Genomic DNA, 19,732 nt, shown 5'->3' on the forward strand with positions numbered 1-19,732 from the left:
ATCACATTCTATACCATGTGCAATCATAAAATTGTCTAATATCTTCATTTTTTCCACAGACAAAGCTCTTACCCCCAAAAACTAAAACTTTTGAAATAGGAAAAGAGCCTTTAATCACATTCTTTACCATTTGCAATCATAAAATAGTCTAATATCTTCATTTTTTCCACAGACATAGCTATTACCCTCGAAAACTAAAACTTTTGAAATAGGAAAAGAGCCTTTAATCACATTCTTTACCATTTGCAATCATAAAATTGTCTAATATCTTCATTTTTTCCACAGAAAAAGCTATTACCCTCGAAAACTAAAACTTTTGAAATAGGAAAAGAGCCTTTAATCACATTCTTTATCATTTGCATTCATAAAATAGTCTAATATCTTCATTTTTTCAACATACGTAGCTATTACCCTCGAAAACTAAAACTTTTGAAATAGGAAAAGAGCCTTTAATCACATTCTTTACCATTTGCAATCATAAAATAGTCTAATATCTTCATTTTTTCACAAACAATGCTATTACCCTCGAAAACTAAAACTTTTGAAATAGGAAAAGAGCCTTTAATCATATTCTTTACCATTTGCAATCATAAAATAGTCTAATATCTTCATTTTTTCAACATACGTAGCTATTACCCTAGAAAACTAAAACTTTTGACATAGGAAAAGAGCCTTTAATCACATTCTTTACCATTTGCAATCATAAAATAGTCTAATATCTTCATTTTTTCAACATACGTAGCTATTACCCTCGAAAACTAAAACTTTTGACATAGGAAAAGAGCCTTTAATCACATTCTTTACCATTTGCAATCATAAAATAGTCTAATATCTTCATTTTTTCAACATACGTAGCTATTACCCTCGAAAACTAAAACTTTTGACATAGGAAAAGAGCCTTTAATCACATTCTTTACCATTTGCAATCATAAAATAGTCTATTATCTTCATTTTTTCAACATACGTACCTATTACCCTCGAAAACTAAAACTTTTGAAATAGGAAAAGAGCCTTTAATCACATTCTTTACCATTTGCAATCATAAAATAGTCTAATATCTTCATTTTTTCAACATACGTAGCTATTACCCTCGAAAACTAAAACTTTTGAAATAGAAAAAGAGCCTTTAATCACACTCTATACCATGTGCAATCATAAAATTGTCTAATATCTTCATTTTTTCCACAGACAAAGCTCTTACCCCCGAAAACTAAAACTTTTGAAATAGGAAAAGAGCCTTTAATCACATTCTTTACCATTTGCAATCATAAAATAGTCTAATATCTTCATTTTTTCCACAGACATAGCTATTACCCTCGAAAACTAGAACTTTTGAAATAGGAAAAAAGCCTTTAATCACATTCGTTACCATTTGCAATCAAAAAATTGTCTAATATCTTCATTTTTTCCACAGACAAAGCTATTACCCTCGAAAACTAAAACTTTTGAAATAGGAAAAGAGCCTTTAATCACATTCTTTACCATTTGCAATCATAAAATAGTCTAATATCTTCATTTTTTCAACATACGTAGCTATTACCCTCGAAAACTAAAACTTTTGAAATAGGAAAAGAGCCTTTAATCACATTCTTTACCATGTGCAATCATAAAATAGTCTAATATCTTCATTTTTTCAACATACGTAGCTATTACCCTCGAAAACTAAAACTTTTGACATAGGAAAAGAGCCTTTAATCTCATTCTTTACCATTTGCAATCATAAAATAGTCTAATATCTTCATTTTTTCAACATACGTAGCTATTACCCTCGAAAACTAAAACTTTTGAAATAGGAAAAAAGCCTTAAATCACATTCTTTACCATTCGCAATCATAAAATAGTTTAATATCTTCATTTTTTCAGCTATTACCCTCGAAAACTAAAACTTTTGACATAGAAAAGAGCCTATAATCACATTCTTTACCATTTGCAATCATAAAATAGTCTAATATCTTCATTTTTTCAACATACGTAGCTATTACCCTCGAAAACTAAAACTTTTGACATAGAAAAAGAGCCTTTAATCACATTCTTTACCATTTGCAATCATAAAATAGTCTAATATCTTCATTTTTTCAACATACGTAGATATTACCCTCGAAAACTAAAACTTTTGAAATAGGAAAAGAGCCTTTAATCACATATTTTACCATTTGCAATCATAAAATAGTCTAATATCTTCATTTTTTCAACTTACGTAGCTATTACCCTCGAAAACTAAAACTTTTGACATAGGAAAAGAGCCTTTAATCACATTCTTTACCATTTGCAATCATAAAATAGTCTAATATCTTCATTTTTTCAACATACGTAGCTATTACCCTCAAAAACTAAAACTGTTGAAATAGGAAAAGAGCCTTTAACCACATTCTATACCATGTGCAATCATAAAATTGTCTAATATCTTCATTTTTTCCACAGACAAAGCTCTTACCCCCAAAAACTAAAACTTTTGAAATAGGAAAAGAGCCTTTAATCACATTCTTTACCATTTGCAATCATAAAATAGTCTAATATCTTCATTTTTTCCACAGACATAGCTATTACCCTCGAAAACTAAAACTTTTGAAATAGGAAAAGAGCCTTTAATCACATTCTTTACCATTTGCAATCATAAAATTGTCTAATATCTTCATTTTTTCCAGAGACAAAGCTATTACCCTCGAAAACTAAAACTTTTGAAATAGGAAAAGAGCCTTTAATCACATTCTTTATCATTTGCATTCATAAAATAGTCTAATATCTTCATTTTTTCAACATACGTAGCTATTACCCTCGAAAACTAAAACTTTTGAAATAGGAAAAGAGCCTTTAATCACATTCTTTACCATTTGCAATCATAAAATAGTCTAATATCTTCATTTTTTCACAAACAATGCTATTACCCTCGAAAACTAAAACTTTTGAAATAGGAAAAGAGCCTTTAATCATATTCTTTACCATTTGCAATCATAAAATAGTCTAATATCTTCATTTTTTCAACATACGTAGCTATTACCCTAGAAAACTAAAACTTTTGACATAGGAAAAGAGCCTTTAATCACATTCTTTACCATTTGCAATCATAAAATAGTCTAATATCTTCATTTTTTCAACATACGTAGCTATTACCCTCGAAAACTAAAACTTTTGACATAGGAAAAGAGCCTTTAATCACATTCTTTACCATTTGCAATCATAAAATAGTCTAATATCTTCATTTTTTCAACATACGTAGCTATTACCCTCGAAAACTAAAACTTTTGACATAGGAAAAGAGCCTTTAATCACATTCTTTACCATTTGCAATCATAAAATAGTCTATTATCTTCATTTTTTCAACATACGTACCTATTACCCTCGAAAACTAAAACTTTTGAAATAGGAAAAGAGCCTTTAATCACATTCTTTACCATGTGCAATCATAAAATAGTCTAATATCTTCATTTTTTCAACATACGTAGCTATTACCCTCGAAAACTAAAACTTTTGACATAGGAAAAGAGCCTTTAATCACATTCTTTACCATTTGCAATCATAAAATAGTCTAATATCTTGATTTTTTCAACATACGTAGCTAAAACCCTCGAAAACCAAAGCTTTTGACATAGAAAAGAGCCTATAATCACATTCTTTACCATTTGCAATCATAAAATAGTCTAATATCTTCATTTTTTCAACATACGTAGTTATTACCCTCGAAAACTAAAACTTTTGACATAGGAAAAAGAGCCTTTAATCACATTCTATACCATGTGCAATCATAAAATAGTCTAATATCTGCATTTTTTCAACATACGTAGCTATTACCCTCGAAAACTAAAACTTTTGACATAGGAAAAGAGCCTTTAATCACATTCTTCACCATTTGCAATCATAAAAAAGTCTAATATCTTCATTTTTTCAACATACGCAGCTATTACCCTCGAAAACTAAAACTTTTGAAATAGGAAAAGAGCCTTTAATCACATTCTTTACCATTTGCAATCATAAAATAGTCTAATATCTTCATTTTTTCAACATACGTAGCTATTACCCTCGAAAACTAAAACTTTTGAAATAGGAAAAGAGCCTTTAATCACATTCTTTACCATTTGCAATCATAAAATAGTCTAATATCTTCATTTTTTCAACATACGTAGCTATTACCCTCGAAAACTAAGACTTTTGAAAAAGGAAAAGAGCCTTTAATCACATTCATTACCATTTGCAATCATAAAATAGTCTAATATCTTCATTTTTTCAACATACGTAGCTATTACCCTCGAAAACTAAAACTTTTGAAATAGGAAAAGAGCCTTTAATCACATTCTATACCATGTGCAATCATAAAATTGTCCAATATCTTCATTTTCTCCACAGACAAAGCTCTTACCCCCGAAAACTAAAACTTTTGAAATAGGAAAAGAGCCTTTAATCACATTCTTTACCATTTGCAATCATAAAATAGTCTAATATCTTCATTTTTTCCACAGACATAGCTATTACCCTCGAAAACTAGAACTTTTGAAATAGGAAAAGAGCCTTTAATCACATTCTTTACCATTTGCAATCAAAAAATTGTCTAATATCTTCATTTTTTCCACAGACAAAGCTATTACCCTCGAAAACTAAAACTTTTGACATAGGAAAAGAGCCTTTACTCACATTCTTTACCATTTGCAATCATAAAATAGTCTAATATCTTCATTTTTTCAACATACGTAGCTATTACCCTCGAAAACTAAAACTTTTGAAATAGGAAAAGAGCCTTTAATCACATTCTTTACCATTTGCAATCATAAAATAGTCTAATATCTTCATTTTTTCACAGACAAAGCTATTACCCTCGAAAACTAAAACTTTTGAAATAGGAAAAGAGCCTTTAATCATATTCTTTTGCAATCATAAAATAGTCTAATATCTTCATTTTTTCAACATACGTAGCTATTACCCTCGAAAACTAAAACTTTTGACACAGGAAAAGAGCCTTTAATCACATTCTTTACCATTTGCAATCATAAAATAGTCTAATATCTTCATTTTTTCAACTTACGTAGCTATTACCCTCGAAAACTAAAACTTTTGAAATAGGAAAAGAGCCTTTAATCACATTCTTTACCATGTGCAATCATAAAATAGTCTAATATCTTCATTTTTTTCAAAGACCTAGCTATTACCCTCGAAAACTAAAACTTTTGAAATAGGAAAAGAGCCTTTAATCACATTTTTTACCATTTGCAATCATAAAATAGTCTAATATCTTCATTTTTTCAACATACTTAGTTATTACCCTCGAAAACTAAAACTTTTGACATAGGAAAAAGAACCTTTAATCACATTCTATACCATGTGCAATCATAAAATAGTCTAATATCTTCATTTTTTCAACATACGTAGCTATTACCCTCGAAAACTAAAACTTTTGACATAGGAAAAGAGCCTTTAATCACATTCTATACCATTTGAAATCATAAAATAGTCTAATATCTTCATTTTTTCAACATACGTAGCTATTACCCTCGAAAACTAAAACTTTTGAAATAGGAAAAGAGCCTTTAATCACATTCTTTACCATGTGCAATCATAAAATAGTCTAATATCTTCATTTTTCCAACATACGTAGCTATTACCCTAGAAAACTAAAACTTTTGACATAGGAAAAGAGCCTTTAATCACAGTCTTTACCATTTGCAATTATAAAATAGTCTAATATCTTCATTTTTTCAACATACGTAAATATTACCCTCGAAAACTAAAACTTTTGAAATAGGAAAAGAGCCTTTAATCAGATTCTTTACCATGTGCAATCATAAAATAGTCTATTATCTTCATTTTTTCAACATACGTAGCTATTAACCTCGAAAACTAAAACTTTTGACATAGGAAAAGAGCCTTTAATGACATTCTTTACCATTTGCAATCATAAAATAGTCTAATATCTTCAATTTTTTCAACATACGTAGCTATTACCCTCGAAAACTAAGACTTTTGAAAAAGGAAAAGAGCCTTTAATCACATTCCTTACCATTTGCAATCATAAAAATAGTCTAATATCTTCATTTTTTCAACATACGTAGCTATTACCCTCGAAAACTAAAACTTTTGACATAGGAAAAGAGCCTTTAATCACATTCTTTACCATTTGCAATCATAAAATAGTCTAATATCTTCATTTTTTCAACATACGTAGCTATTACCCTCGAAATCTAAAACTTTTGAAATAGGAAAAGAGCCTTTAATCACATTCTATACCATGTGCAATCATAAAATTGTCTAATATCTTCATTTTTTCCACAGACAAAGCTCTTACCCCCGAAAACTAAAACTTTTGACATAGGAAAAGAGCCTTTAATCACATTCTTTACCATTTGCAATCATAAAATAGTCTAAAATCTTCATTTTTTCAACATACGTAGATATTACCCTCGAAAACTAAAACTTTTGAAATAGGAAAAGAGCCTTTAATCACATTCTTTACCATTTGCAATCATAAAATAGTCTAATATCTTCATTTTTTCAACATACGTAGCTATTACCCTCGAAAACTAAGACTTTTGAAATAGGAAAAGAGCCTTTAATCACATTCTTTACCATTTGCAATCATAAAATAGTCTAATATCTTCATTTTTTCAACATACGTAGCTATTACCCTCGAAAACTAAAACTTTTGACATAGGAAAAGAGCCTTTAATCACATTCTTTACCATTTGCAATCATAAAATAGTCTTATATCTTCATTTTTTCAACATACGTAGCTATTACCCTCGAAAACTAAAACTGTTGAAATAGGAAAAGAGCCTTTAATCACATTCTATACCATGTGCAATCATAAAATTGTCTAATATCTTCATTTTTTCCACAGACAAAGCTCTTACCCCCGAAAACTAAAACTTTTGAAATAGGAAAAGAGCCTTTAATCACATTCTTTACCATTTGCAATCATAAAATAGTCTAATATCTTCATTTTTTCCACAGACATAGCTATTACCCTCGAAAACTAAAACTTTTGAAATAGGAAAAGAGCCTTTAATCACATTCTTTACCATTTGCAATCATATAATAGTCTAATATCTTCATTTTTTCAACATACGTAGCTATTATCCTCGAAAACTAAAACTTTTGACATAGGAAAAGAGCCTTTAATCACATTCTTTACCATTTGCAATCATAAAATAGTCTAATATCTTCATTTTTTCAACCAACGTAGCTATTACCCTCGAAAACTAAAACTTTTGACATAGGAAAAGAGCCTTTAATCACATTCTTTACCATTTGCAATCATAAAATAGTCTAATATCTTCATTTTTTCAACATACGTAGCTATTACCCTCGAAAACTAAAACTTTTGAAATAGGAAAAGAGCCTTTAATCACATTCTTTACCATGTGCAATCATAAAATAGTCTAATATCTTCATTTTTTCCAACATACGTAGCTATTATCCTCGAAAACTAAAACTTTTGACATAGGAAAAGAGCCTTTAATCACATTCATTACCATTTGCAATCATAAAATAGTCTATTATCTTCATTTTTTCAACATACGTACCTATTACCCTCGAAAACTAAAACTTTTGAAATAGGAAAAGAGCCTTTAATCACATTCTTTACCATGTGCAATCATAAAATAGTCTAATATCTTCATTTTTTCAACATACGTAGCTATTACCCTCGAAAACTAAAACTTTTGACATAGGTTAAGAGCCTTTAATCACATTCTTTACCATTTGCAATCATAAAATAGTCTAATATCTTGATTTTTTCAACATACGTAGCTATTACCCTCGAAAACTAAAGCTTTTGAAATAGGAAAAGAGCCTTTAATCACATTCTTTACCATTTGCAATCATAAAATAGTCTAATATCTTCATTTTTTCAACATATGTAGCTATTACCCTCGAAAACTAAAACTTTTGAAATAGGAAAAAAGCCTTTAATCACATTCTTTACCATTTGCAATCATAAAATAGTTTAATATCTTCATTTTTTCAACATACGTAGCTATTACCTTCGAAAACTAAAACTTTTGACATAGAAAAGAGCCTATAATCACATTCTTTACCATTTGCAATCATAAAATAGTCTAATATCTTCATTTTTTCAACATACGTAGTTATTACCCTCGAAAACTAAAACTTTTGACATAGGAAAAAGAGCCTTTAATCACATTCTATACCATGTGCAATCATAAAATAGTCTAATATCTTCATTTTTTCAACATACGTAGCTATTACCCTCGAAAACTAAAACTTTTGACATAGGAAAAGAGCCTTTAATCACATTCTTTACCATTTGCAATCATAAAAAAGTCTAATATCTTCATTTTTTCAACATACGCAGCTATTACCCTCGAAAACTAAAACTTTTGAAATAGGAAAAGAGCCTTTAATCACATTCTTTACCATGTGCAATCATACAATAGTCTAATATCTTCATCTTTCCAACATACGTAGCTATTACCCTCAAAAACTAAAACTTTTGACAAAGGAAAAGAGCCTTTAATCACATTCTTTACCATTTGCAATCATAAAATAGTCTAATATCTTCATTTTTTCAACATACGTACCTATTACCCTCGAAAACTAAAACTTTTGAAATAGGAAAAGAGCCTTTAATCAGATTCTTTACCATGTGCAATCATAAAATATTCTAATATCTTCATTTTTTCAACATACGTAGCTATTACCCTCGAAAACTAAAACTTTTGACATAGGAAAAGAACCTTTAATCACATTCTTTACCATTTGCAATCATAAAATAGTCTAATATCTTCATTTTTTCAACATACGTAGCTATTACCCTCGAAAACTAAAACTTTTGAAATAGGAAAAGAGCCTTTAATCACATTCTTTACCATTTGCAATCATAAAATAGTCTAATATCTTCATTTTTTCAACATACGTAGCTATTACCCTCGAAAACTAAAACTTTTGAAATAGGAAAAGAGCCTTTAATCACATTCTATACCATGTGCAATCATAAAATTGTCTAATATCTTCATTTTTTCCACAGACAAAGCTCTTACCCCCGAAAACTAAAACTTTTGAAATAGGAAAAGAGCCTTTAATCACATTCTTTACCATTTGCAATCATAAAATAGTCTAATATCTTCATTTTTTCCACAGACATAGCTATTACCCTCGAAAACTAGAACTTTTGAAATAGGAAAAGAGCCTTTAATCACATTCGTTACCATTTGCAATCAAAAAATTGTCTAATATCTTCATTTTTTCCACAGACAAAGCTATTACCCTCGAAAACTAAAACTTTTGAAATAGGAAAAGAGCCTTTAATCACATTCTTTACCATTTGCAATCATAAAATAGTCTAATATCTTCATTTTTTCAACATACGTAGCTATTACCCTCGAAAACTAAAACTTTTGAAATAGGAAAAGAGCCTTTAATCACATTCTTTACCATGTGCAATCATAAAATAGTCTAATATCTTCATTTTTTCAACATACGTAGCTATTACCCTCGAAAACTAAAACTTTTGACATAGGAAAAGAGCCTTTAATCACATTCTTTACCATTTGCAATCATAAAATAGTCTAATATCTTCATTTTTTCAACATACGTAGCTATTACCCTCGAAAACTAAAACTTTTGAAATAGGAAAAAAGCCTTTAATCACATTCTTTACCATTCGCAATCATAAAATAGTTTAATATCTTCATTTTTTCAGCTATTACCCTCGAAAACTAAAACTTTTGACATAGAAAAGAGCCTATAATCACATTCTTTACCATTTGCAATCATAAAATAATCTAATATCTTCATTTTTTCAACATACGTCTTTATTACCCTCGAAAACTAAAACTTTTGACATAGGAAAAAGAGCCTTTAATCACATTCTATACCATGTGCAATCATAAAATAGTCTAATATCTTCATTTTTTCAACATACGTAGCTATTACCCTCGAAAACTAAAACTTTTGACATAGGAAAAGAGCCTTTAATCACATTCTTTACCATTTGCAATCATAAAAAAGTCTAATATCTTCATTTTTTCAACATACGCAGCTATTACCCTCGAAAACTAAAACTTTTGAAATAGGAAAAGAGCCTTTAATCACATTCTTTACCAGGTGCAATCATACAATAGTCTAATATCTTCATCTTTCCAACATACGTAGCTATTACCCTCGAAAACTAAAACTTTTGACATAGGAAAAGAGCCTTTAATCACATTCTTTACCATGTGCAATCATAAAATTGTCTAATATCTTCATTTTTTCACAGATATAGCTATTACCCTCGAAAACTAAAACTTTTGAAATAGGAAAAGAGCCTTTAATCACATTCTTTACCATTTGAAATCATAAAATAGTCTAATATCTTCATTTTTTCAACAGACATAGCTATTACCCTGGAAAACTAAAACTTTTGAAATAGGAAAAGAGCCTTTAATCACATTCTTTACCATTTGCAATTATAAAATAGTCTAATATCTTAATTTTTTCAACATACGTAGCTATTACCCTCGAAAACTAAAACTTTTGAAATAGGAAAAGAGCCTTTAATCACATTCTTTACCATGTGCAGTCATAAAATTGTCTAATATCTTCATTTTTTCCACAGACAAAGCTATTAACCTCGAAAACTAAAACTTTTGAAATAGGAAAAGAACCTTTAATAACATTTTTTACCATTTGCAATCATAAAATAGTCTAATATCTTCATTTTTTCAACATACGTAGCTATTACCCTCGAAAACTAAAACTTTTGACATAGGAAAAGAGCCTTTAATCACATTCTTTACCATTTGCAATCATAAAATAGTCTAATATCTTCATTTTTTCAACATACGTAGCTATTACCCGCGAAAACTAAAACTTTTGAAATAGGAAAAGAGCCTTTAATAACATTCTTTACCATTTGCAATCATAAAATAGTCTAATATCTTCATTTTTTCAACATACGTAGCTATTACCTTCGAAAACTAAAACTTTTGAAATAGGAAAAGAGCCTTTAATCACATTCTTTACCATTTGCAATCATAAAATAGTCTAATATCTTCATTTTTTCAACATACGTAGCTATTACCCTCGAAAACTAAGACTTTTGAAATAGGAAAAGAGCCTTTAATCACATTCTTTACCATTTGCAATCATAAAATAGTCTAATATCTTCATTTTTTCAACATACGTAGCTATTACCCTCGAAAACTAAAACTTTTGACATAGGAAAAGAGCCTTTAATCACATTCATTACCATTTGCAATCATATAATAGTCTAATATCTTCATTTTTTCAACATACGTAGCTATTACCCTCGAAAACTAAAACTTTTGAAATAGGAAAAGAGCCTTTAATCACATTCTATACCATGTGCAATCATAAAATTGTCTAATATCTTCATTTTTTCCACAGACAAAGCTCTTACCCTCGAAAACTAAAACTTTTGAAATAGGAAAAGAGCCTTTAATCACATTCTTTACCATTTGCAATCATAAAATAGTCTATTATCTTCATTTTTTCCAAAGACATAGCTATTACCCTCGAAAACTAGAACTTTTGAAATAGGAAAAGAGCCTTTAATCACATTCTTTACCATTTGCAATCAAAAAATTGTCTGATATCTTCATTTTTTCCACAGACAAAGCTATTACCCTCGAAAACTAAAACTTTTGAAATAGGAAAAGAGCCTTTAATCACATTCTTTACCATTTGCAATCATAAAATAGTCTAATATCTTCATTTTTTCAACATACGTAGCTATTACCCTCGAAAACTAAAACTTTTGAAATAGGAAAAGAGCCTTTAATCACATTCTTTACCATTTGCAATCATAAAATAGTCTAATATCTTCATTTTTTCACAGACAAAGCTATTACCCTCGAAAACCAAAACTTTTGAAATAGGAAAAGAGCCTTTAATCATATTCTTTACCATTTGCAATCATAAAATAGTCTAATATCTTCATTTTTTCAACATACGTAGCTATTACCCTCGAAAACTAAAACTTTTGACATAGGAAAAGAGCCTTTAATCACATTCTTTACCATTTGCAATCATAAAATAGTCTAATATCTTCATTTTTTCAACTTACGTAGCTATTACCCTCGAAAACTAAAACTTTTGAAATAGGAAAAGAGCCTTTAATCACATTCTTTACCATGTGCAATCATAAAATAGTCTAATATCGTCATTTTTTTCAAAGATCTAGCTATTACCCTCAAAAACTAAAACTTTTGAAATAGGAAAAGAGCCTTTAATCATATTTTTTACCATTTGCAATCATAAAATAGTCTAATATCTTCATTTTTTCAACATACTTAGTTATTACCCTCGAAAACTAAAACTTTTGACATAGGAAAAAGAACCTTTAATCACATTCTGTACCATGTGCAATCATAAAATAGTCTAATATCTTCATTTTTTCAACATACGTAGCTATTACCCTCGAAAACTAAAACTTTTGACATAGGAAAAGAGCCTTTAATCACATTCTTCACCATTTGAAATCATAAAATAGTCTAATATCTTCATTTTTTCAACATATGTAGCTATTACCCTCGAAAACTAAAACTTTTGAAATAGGAAAAGAGCCTTTAATCACATTCTTTGTGTGTCAGATTGTACCATTCTCTTAAAACATGACATGGTGCCCCAACATTATGAATATGAGTGCAACATTGTCATTGCGGTGCCTCAATATTGTTGGGGTACAAGCAACGCTCAAAAACGAGAGTTTGTGTATGACTGGATAGGTTACAAAAAATCGAATGCAAAGCACAAAGCCTTGACATAGGCACATTTTTTTGTAGTCCAAGTGATTCCTATGTCTCTAGATTTTGTTTCTTGACAATGAAAAAATTTCCTTCTAACACTTATGAAGCCCCGCTTGGTTATGTATGTTCGAGGTTGGATCCTATCCTGTAAGTTCAATCAGTCATCACATAGCTTTTTGGTGGAGATTCTGTGGAAGGGGCCATACCATATATCTAACATAGCAGTAGAAATAGTACCTAGGCTAGGCTAATCAGGATTTTTGCGGGGAAACTAAGGGTCAAAACCAGGGGTCAGTTCTAATTCATCTGAGGTATTCATTTGCACTCTCAAAGTCTCAAATATGATTTGTAGTCCACTCGGGCTGAAGCAAGATTTGGTTAATTTATTTTTTTTCTGCCTGTGAACTTGTTGGGTGTAGTATGAAAACCTTGACCCTTTTATATTCACTAAGCTGAAGAGTTGTGTTATTTTTGCGTTGGGTGTGATTATAAAAGATATTTTACCCTCTCTTTGGTATTGGGGAGTCTACTGTTATAAAACAACAATATCAAAGGGTTGATTAAAAATGTGGAACCCTTTGACTCTGTAGGCCAACTAAATTCCTTAGGATACATTGAAGGAATTACGCTTACGTGGTAATAAAAGAACATTGTTGCTCTTGATATTTTTTTTTTAGATAGCACCAATTGAATTCTGTTTTGGGAGTATTCCAGTCAACCACAAACCCCTGGTTTTTGGATACCCTATGCCAAACTCTGGGTATATCTAGCGTTTGGCATAGCCTATGCCTAAAGCTGGAAACCCTATGCCAAACGCTGGATAGTTGTTGGTACCCTAACCCTAACCTACCTCACTACAGATGAATTATGATTGGTTGATTCCTGAGCTTCACTCAAATCATCAATATTTTATTGGGTCCCAGAATCCAACATTTGGCATAGTGTATCCACTATCCAGCGTTAGGCATAGAGTATATCAAACGATAGATATACCCAGCATTTGACATAGGCGTTCCCCAAATCAGGAGTTTGTGACCCCCCCCCTCACGAAAATTCATCCCAAGAAGAATTCTCTTGCTATTTTCAATTGAAATGCCACCTTGAAACATGACCAATGTTATTTAGGTTAGATTAACTCCATTGTTTCAGTTTTTGTGTGAGGAATTAATTAAATTGTAAAATTGGACCTGAATAGCCATATGCATAAGTCATAACAATCAGTATAGGGTCAACGGTGGTATCTTTGTTTTCATTACTAAGGTTTGACAGAAGTCAGCCTGTTTGGCTTAATTCCTGACTGAACGTACTGAGTATAATGGAAATAAGTGTCTGTGAAATATTCTTTGGATTTTTTTTTTTGTTTTGTTTCAGATGAGCAAAGAACAGCCATCTATTGACCGCTTTTTCAAGCCTGTTGGGAGACATGCATCTCAGACCAAAACGGCAAATGTCAGTAAGGATCAGCCTCTCATTTCTACAGACCCTATTTCTCAGCCCTCTTGCAAACAGACAAGAAACTGAAAGCTCAAAGAACAGAATTCCAGAAACGGTCGGAAATAAGAAAAAGCATATTGATCAACAATAGTGATACCAATGAAGAACACGAAAGTTCAGATATTTCGACAAACATTAGAGACCAATCTTCTCATTTGGCTATGAGGAGGGTGTTTGCAGATTCAGAGGTGAGGCAGTCTGTAAGTCCTGACATAGAAAGAGAAACAGAAGGTCACCCAGAGACCTCAACTGAAGAAGCTGTTGTTGATAGTCTCGGCAGCACTTCCCAAGACAAAGAACCTTCAGTTGCTTAAGAATCGGTTGCAGAAGCTCAACATCGAACAGCTTCTGTAGCGAAGAAGGGTGCCAGAAGTAAGAAATTAGACAAGAGAACATTGAAATCTAACTGGAATATTGACCCCGAGGGTAAACGTTACATCGGTAAAGGCCCCACAGGAAAGCAGCGCTGCATTTTGTGCAACATTGACTTGTCAGGCAGTAGCTTCCATATTAGGCGCCATTTGAGCAACCCTACACATTTGAAAAAAGTGTCTTCGACTCTTGGTGCAGTCTCCATAGACCAGTTTACTACGGATGTTCTGGAAGCAAACGAGGACAGACTTTTGAGTAGCCAGAAAATCAGACAGGCGGAATTAATTTTAAGCGGATTTGTGGCGCGCCATAACTTGCCAATCAACATCATGAAGGAGCTTCTTGAAACCTTGAAGAGGGCTTTTCCTGACTCTGAAATTGCAAAGGGAGTTTAGTGTGGTCGCACAAAAACCACAAACGTGATCAATTCGATAATCAGAGAAGTTACGTTTGATGACTTGTGCCGCCTCATGAAAATAAACTGTTTTTCTGTAATAATCGACTAGAGTACTGATGTGAGTAATTCCAAAAGCCTAGTGGTTGTAGTTCGTCACGTCGATAAAGTGAAGGAAGATCAGTGTGGTGGATGGAAGAAAGTTGTGAAAGACTCATTCTTGAAGCTGATTGAAGTACAGCAGTGAACAGCTGAAGATCTACACGCATTGTTAACAAACCTTCTGTTTGAAGACATTGCAGTGCCAAAGCAGAATCTGATCGGTTTTGCATCAGACAATGTATTTGTCATGATGGGAGGACAAGGTGGTGTACAAGCAAAGCTGTCGCTTGACTTACTGAACCTATTTGTCCTCAGGTGAAAATGCCATTCAATCCATTTGTGTGCTAGTGCAGCAAATCAGAAGCTACCTGCAGACATCGAAGAATTCTGTCAGGACATCTATAATTACATTGACAGAAGCCCCAAAAGGGCTGGAGAGTTCATCGAAATGCAGAAATTCATGGAGCTTGACGATTATAGGATTCTGCACAATGTCACAACTAGGTGGCTTTCCCGACTCCCAGTAGTTCTACGCTATGTTGAGCAATGGGAATGCTTGATACCTTTCTTTCGGAGTGAAAGCTTTAAAGAAGGGAACAAACCAGCCAAAGCCACGGCTATTCTGGAGAAATTGCTATCACCGATCTTCAAAGCCTATTTTGCTTTCCTAGCATACATGCTACCGTTTGTTACGGACCTGAACAGACAATTCCAGTCGGAGGAGACACAAATTCACATTCTCTACTATCGGGTTAGTGAGCTGTACAAAGCAATTGTCAGTCATTTTCTGAAGCCATCGTACGTGGAGAGAACAGAAGCATCTCTGATAAAGCTTAGGGACCCACGGCTTTTCTGAAATATGAAAGAAGTAGATTGTGGAAGTCGTGTAGAGGTCCTTTTCATCAACGAAAAGATTTCGTTATCAGCTGCAACTGCTTTCAAGACAACGAGCACAAAATACTTGATAGAACTGAGTGACGAAATAAGGAAAAGGTTTTTCAGTTCGAAGTACTCGTCGACTAAAAACCTGGATAGACTAGACCCAAAGATAGCAATGTCTCCCGACCACGGGAACTTGAGCATTGTCCCACTACTTGCCCAGTTTCCAAATTTGGCAAACGAAAGTGATGTAGAAAATCTTGTCAAGGAATGGAAACGTCTGCCATTTTGCTCTGATCTCAAGAAATACGCGGACTCTGACCCGGTTCATTTCTGGTGTAAAGTAGTAGAACGGTGTGATAGTCCTCAAATAAAAAGTTTTCCATGGTACAATTTTTTGATCAGTGGTACAATTTTCGGGCGTTTTGGGGTACTTTTTTTTTCCAAAGCGTTGGCAACATTGGTAGAAGCCCTGATTTTAACGGCAGGCAAATTTTATATCAAAAATTCAAAGATGACTTTTGAAAAATAATTAAAAACATAATTGCTCCTTGCAACATTTACTCCAAAATACTTGTGCAAAGGGTGAAAAATGCTTAGTTTTGTTTGCAATACTCTTCAGATAGTTTTCAAAGACAGGCGTTAGAAACTTGTATTCAGTAAAAAAGCTCACTTGATAGGCCTAAGAAGAAATTTGCAGTTTAAAACAAAATGTAGCTAAGATGAAAGCAAAGACATCAATTGATGAACTTCATTATTTTTTTCCATGATTCAATTGTTATTTCTGAGGTAAACTCCTTTTTGAGCCTTTAATGTGGAACCAGATGGTAAAAAAGTCCATGGGCTAGCCTGTTTGCCAAAAGTTAAAAACACTTGTTTTATAACAAAAATATCTTGTGAGAAAAATTTCCATTTTTGCTTGATTCAAGTATGGTAATTATTATATTCCTTGGCCTTAATTTTAAAATGTAAAACTCCTGAAAAATTACATTTCTGTGATGTAGCCTAATTAGGCTATTGAGGGATATCTACCTTTCTTATTAAAACTTTTGGTAAAATTCTAGTGTAGTAACTTTTGGCTATCTTAGAAAGGGTTAGGTTAGGAAAATGAAACTTTCAGGGTTGGAATCCCCCCAATCCCTCTCCCTCTAGAGGGTCCTAATCTTTGATGACCTTTAAAAATATGTGGGTAAAATTCTAGTCCATTGACTTCTTGCTATCTTGGAAAGTTGTTGGGCTAGAGAATTGAAACTTTCAGGTATGTGTCTACAGGCTAAAGAATATCCCGGGAATTTATTTTGAGATCCTAACTATACCCCTTCTCCCCTCCTCTATATAACGCAGTTTTTTGTGCATTACAGCTTATATTTTGGTCAAATTTGATCCTATATTACTATTAAAAGTTTAAATCCTTGCTTACCTTGGAAAAATTCAACTTTTCACTGTTTTTTAAGCTACTATATTCCATAATTAGTTCACCGGCATTGAAAAACAATTATTACCTTTTATTGTATAGTTCAAAATGGAATGTAGGCATTTAAACACATCTCCTGTTTGAAATGTCTTATCTTTAAATGGCTTTTGACGTGTCAATAACATTTATTTTGTAAATCATAACAGCATAGAGAAAGTCAATTTCTTCAAGGTGGCCCAATAATGATTCTTAGAAACCTGAAGAGAGGCAAAACAGAAATTTAGTGGGAAAAATAAGCACAAGTCCTAAATACATGATTGACATAACCGTAACAGACATGCTTTCTTTTGGGGAGTTTGGGGGGGGGGGTTAATTTGAAAAAATTAGAAAGATGTATTTGTAACTTACAATTGGGTGATCAGATCTTAATGAAGTTTGATATTTAGAAGGATCTTGTGCTTCAGAGCTCTTATTTTAAATCCCAACCAGATCCAGGAACATTGAGTGGAGTTGGATGGGGAAACCGGATATCTTGGAAGACGTGAAAATTGAGGTATCTTTATCTTGCAAATGGGTGGTAGGATCTTAATGAAACTTGATATATAGAAAGATCTTATGTCTGAGATGCTTAATATAGATGCTTATACAGAAATGACTCTGTATATGAAAGGGGTTTTTCCTCCTTAATGTTCCTTAATGCCCCACTTTTTATGCTAAAGTTTGACACTTTCTGTTAACTTTACTTTTTAAAACAGTAAACAAAACTTTAGCATAAAGATCGGAGTGTTGAGGAGGAAAAGGCCCTTTCATATATGGAGTAATTTCTTTTCATTTTAAGTTTTAATGTTGCTCCTTACTTTCAGTTAAATCATTTGTTTTTTTCTATTTAATTTATATCCTAGTTTTATAAATATATATTTAAAATTATCAAAATAAACCAAAAATAAGCCCTTAATAAATATTAATTGCAACACAAAGGAAAGTAAAGAACCATGTTAAACTTAAGACAAGCTTCAACACATTCCTATAATATTTAAAGCTCAATGTTTTGTGAGAAACCAGGAAAGGAAAATATATAATTAATGAAAAAAATCAAATAGTTGAGAAAATGAGAATTTTGTCAGGACCTCTGAATAATGGAAGTGTTTTCAAACACAATGAAGTGGTGAGGGTTATTGTGCATGTGTTGGGCCAAGGCAGAATCAAAATTCTTGGGCTTTTGGTGCAAACTATGACTTTGTTGATTGAATATTTGTGTTTCAATAATCCCTTCTCCCAATTGTTGGCGTTTTACCAATATAGAAGATTTAGAAATGTTACACACCCATTAAAATTTGAAAACTGGTATTTTTCACATTTCTAAATCTCTTTCATAGGGTGGTATCCAGGAAATTTCCAAGGGGGAAGGGTTATTAAAGATTTTATTGAGGAATCCTTATAAACAAAAACTATGAAACGCATGAAAGACTTGTTTATATTCGTTTTGTTACATTTTTACAAGTTAGAGAAAGGTTTTGGATGGGGGGTACATACCCTTTAGCCCTCCTGGATATGGCTTGTTTTTTCCTAGCTTATTTGAATTTAACGGGAAAAGATTGTATTACTTTTCTCACAACCTCCCACATGTTTACATTCTTATTAAAACAAAAAGGTCTTCTCAATATTTGAACTCCACATTAATTCCTCTTTTAAATACCGGATGACACATGGAAAGGTAATTACGAGTGACATAACAATTCCCTGGAAGCCAGAACAATTTTTTGGGATCTGAAAGCAGCTTCTGATGAAGTTATAAGATAATTTAGCATTCTTATTTTTAATATATTTGTGGAAAATTTATAATGACAGAAATATCGTAAAGACTGCTTACAAATCCGTAAGTTGTTAAATTCAGATTTAAGCACTTTTAGCTTTTAAAAACAATAAACTTTCAAAAAATTGTAACAGTTCATATAACTAACTTACCAATAAAGCAAACATACCACTTGATGATGATACCTTTTTTATGTTCTTTACAAATATAATAATTGCTTCTACCATAAATTCAAATTTAAGCACTTTTTAAGCTCTTAAAAATGACAAAATTTCATTTAAAGTACTAGTTATCCACTGTTTCTGACAAAATAATACTACATTTTCTCTGCACTGTTTTTGACAAAATAATACTACATTTTCTCAGTGCTAAAATTATTTATAATAAGGTTAGGATTAATGTGCTTAAATCTGAATTTAAGGTAGAAGCAATTGTTATATTCATAAAGAGCATAAAAAAGGCATCAAGTGGTATATTCACTTTATATGAAAGCCAGTTGTATGGTTTGCTACAAATTTACCCCAAATTTAACCTGTTTTTTAAATAAAATTTCACTAACAAGACTAAGA

The 19,732-nt window shown here is 31.6% G+C and overlaps 1 protein-coding gene across 1 annotated transcript in view; it reads left to right on the top strand.

Moving 5' to 3' along the window:
- LOC136032557 (protein argonaute-2-like) overlaps positions 1–14,956 on the top strand; it is a 52,597-nt gene extending 37,641 nt beyond the window's left edge. Inside the window, exons 6-7 of the mRNA XM_065712827.1 lie at positions 14,067–14,148; positions 14,517–14,956. Of these exons, the coding sequence (XP_065568899.1) occupies positions 14,067–14,148; positions 14,517–14,956 (522 nt within the window). The remainder of the gene's footprint in view (positions 1–14,066; positions 14,149–14,516) is intronic.
- The last annotated feature ends 4,776 nt before the right edge of the window (positions 14,957–19,732 follow it).

The sequence above is a fragment of the Artemia franciscana genome, chromosome 11, assembly GCF_032884065.1.
Source record: "Artemia franciscana chromosome 11, ASM3288406v1, whole genome shotgun sequence".
NCBI lineage: Eukaryota > Metazoa > Arthropoda > Branchiopoda > Anostraca > Artemiidae > Artemia > Artemia franciscana.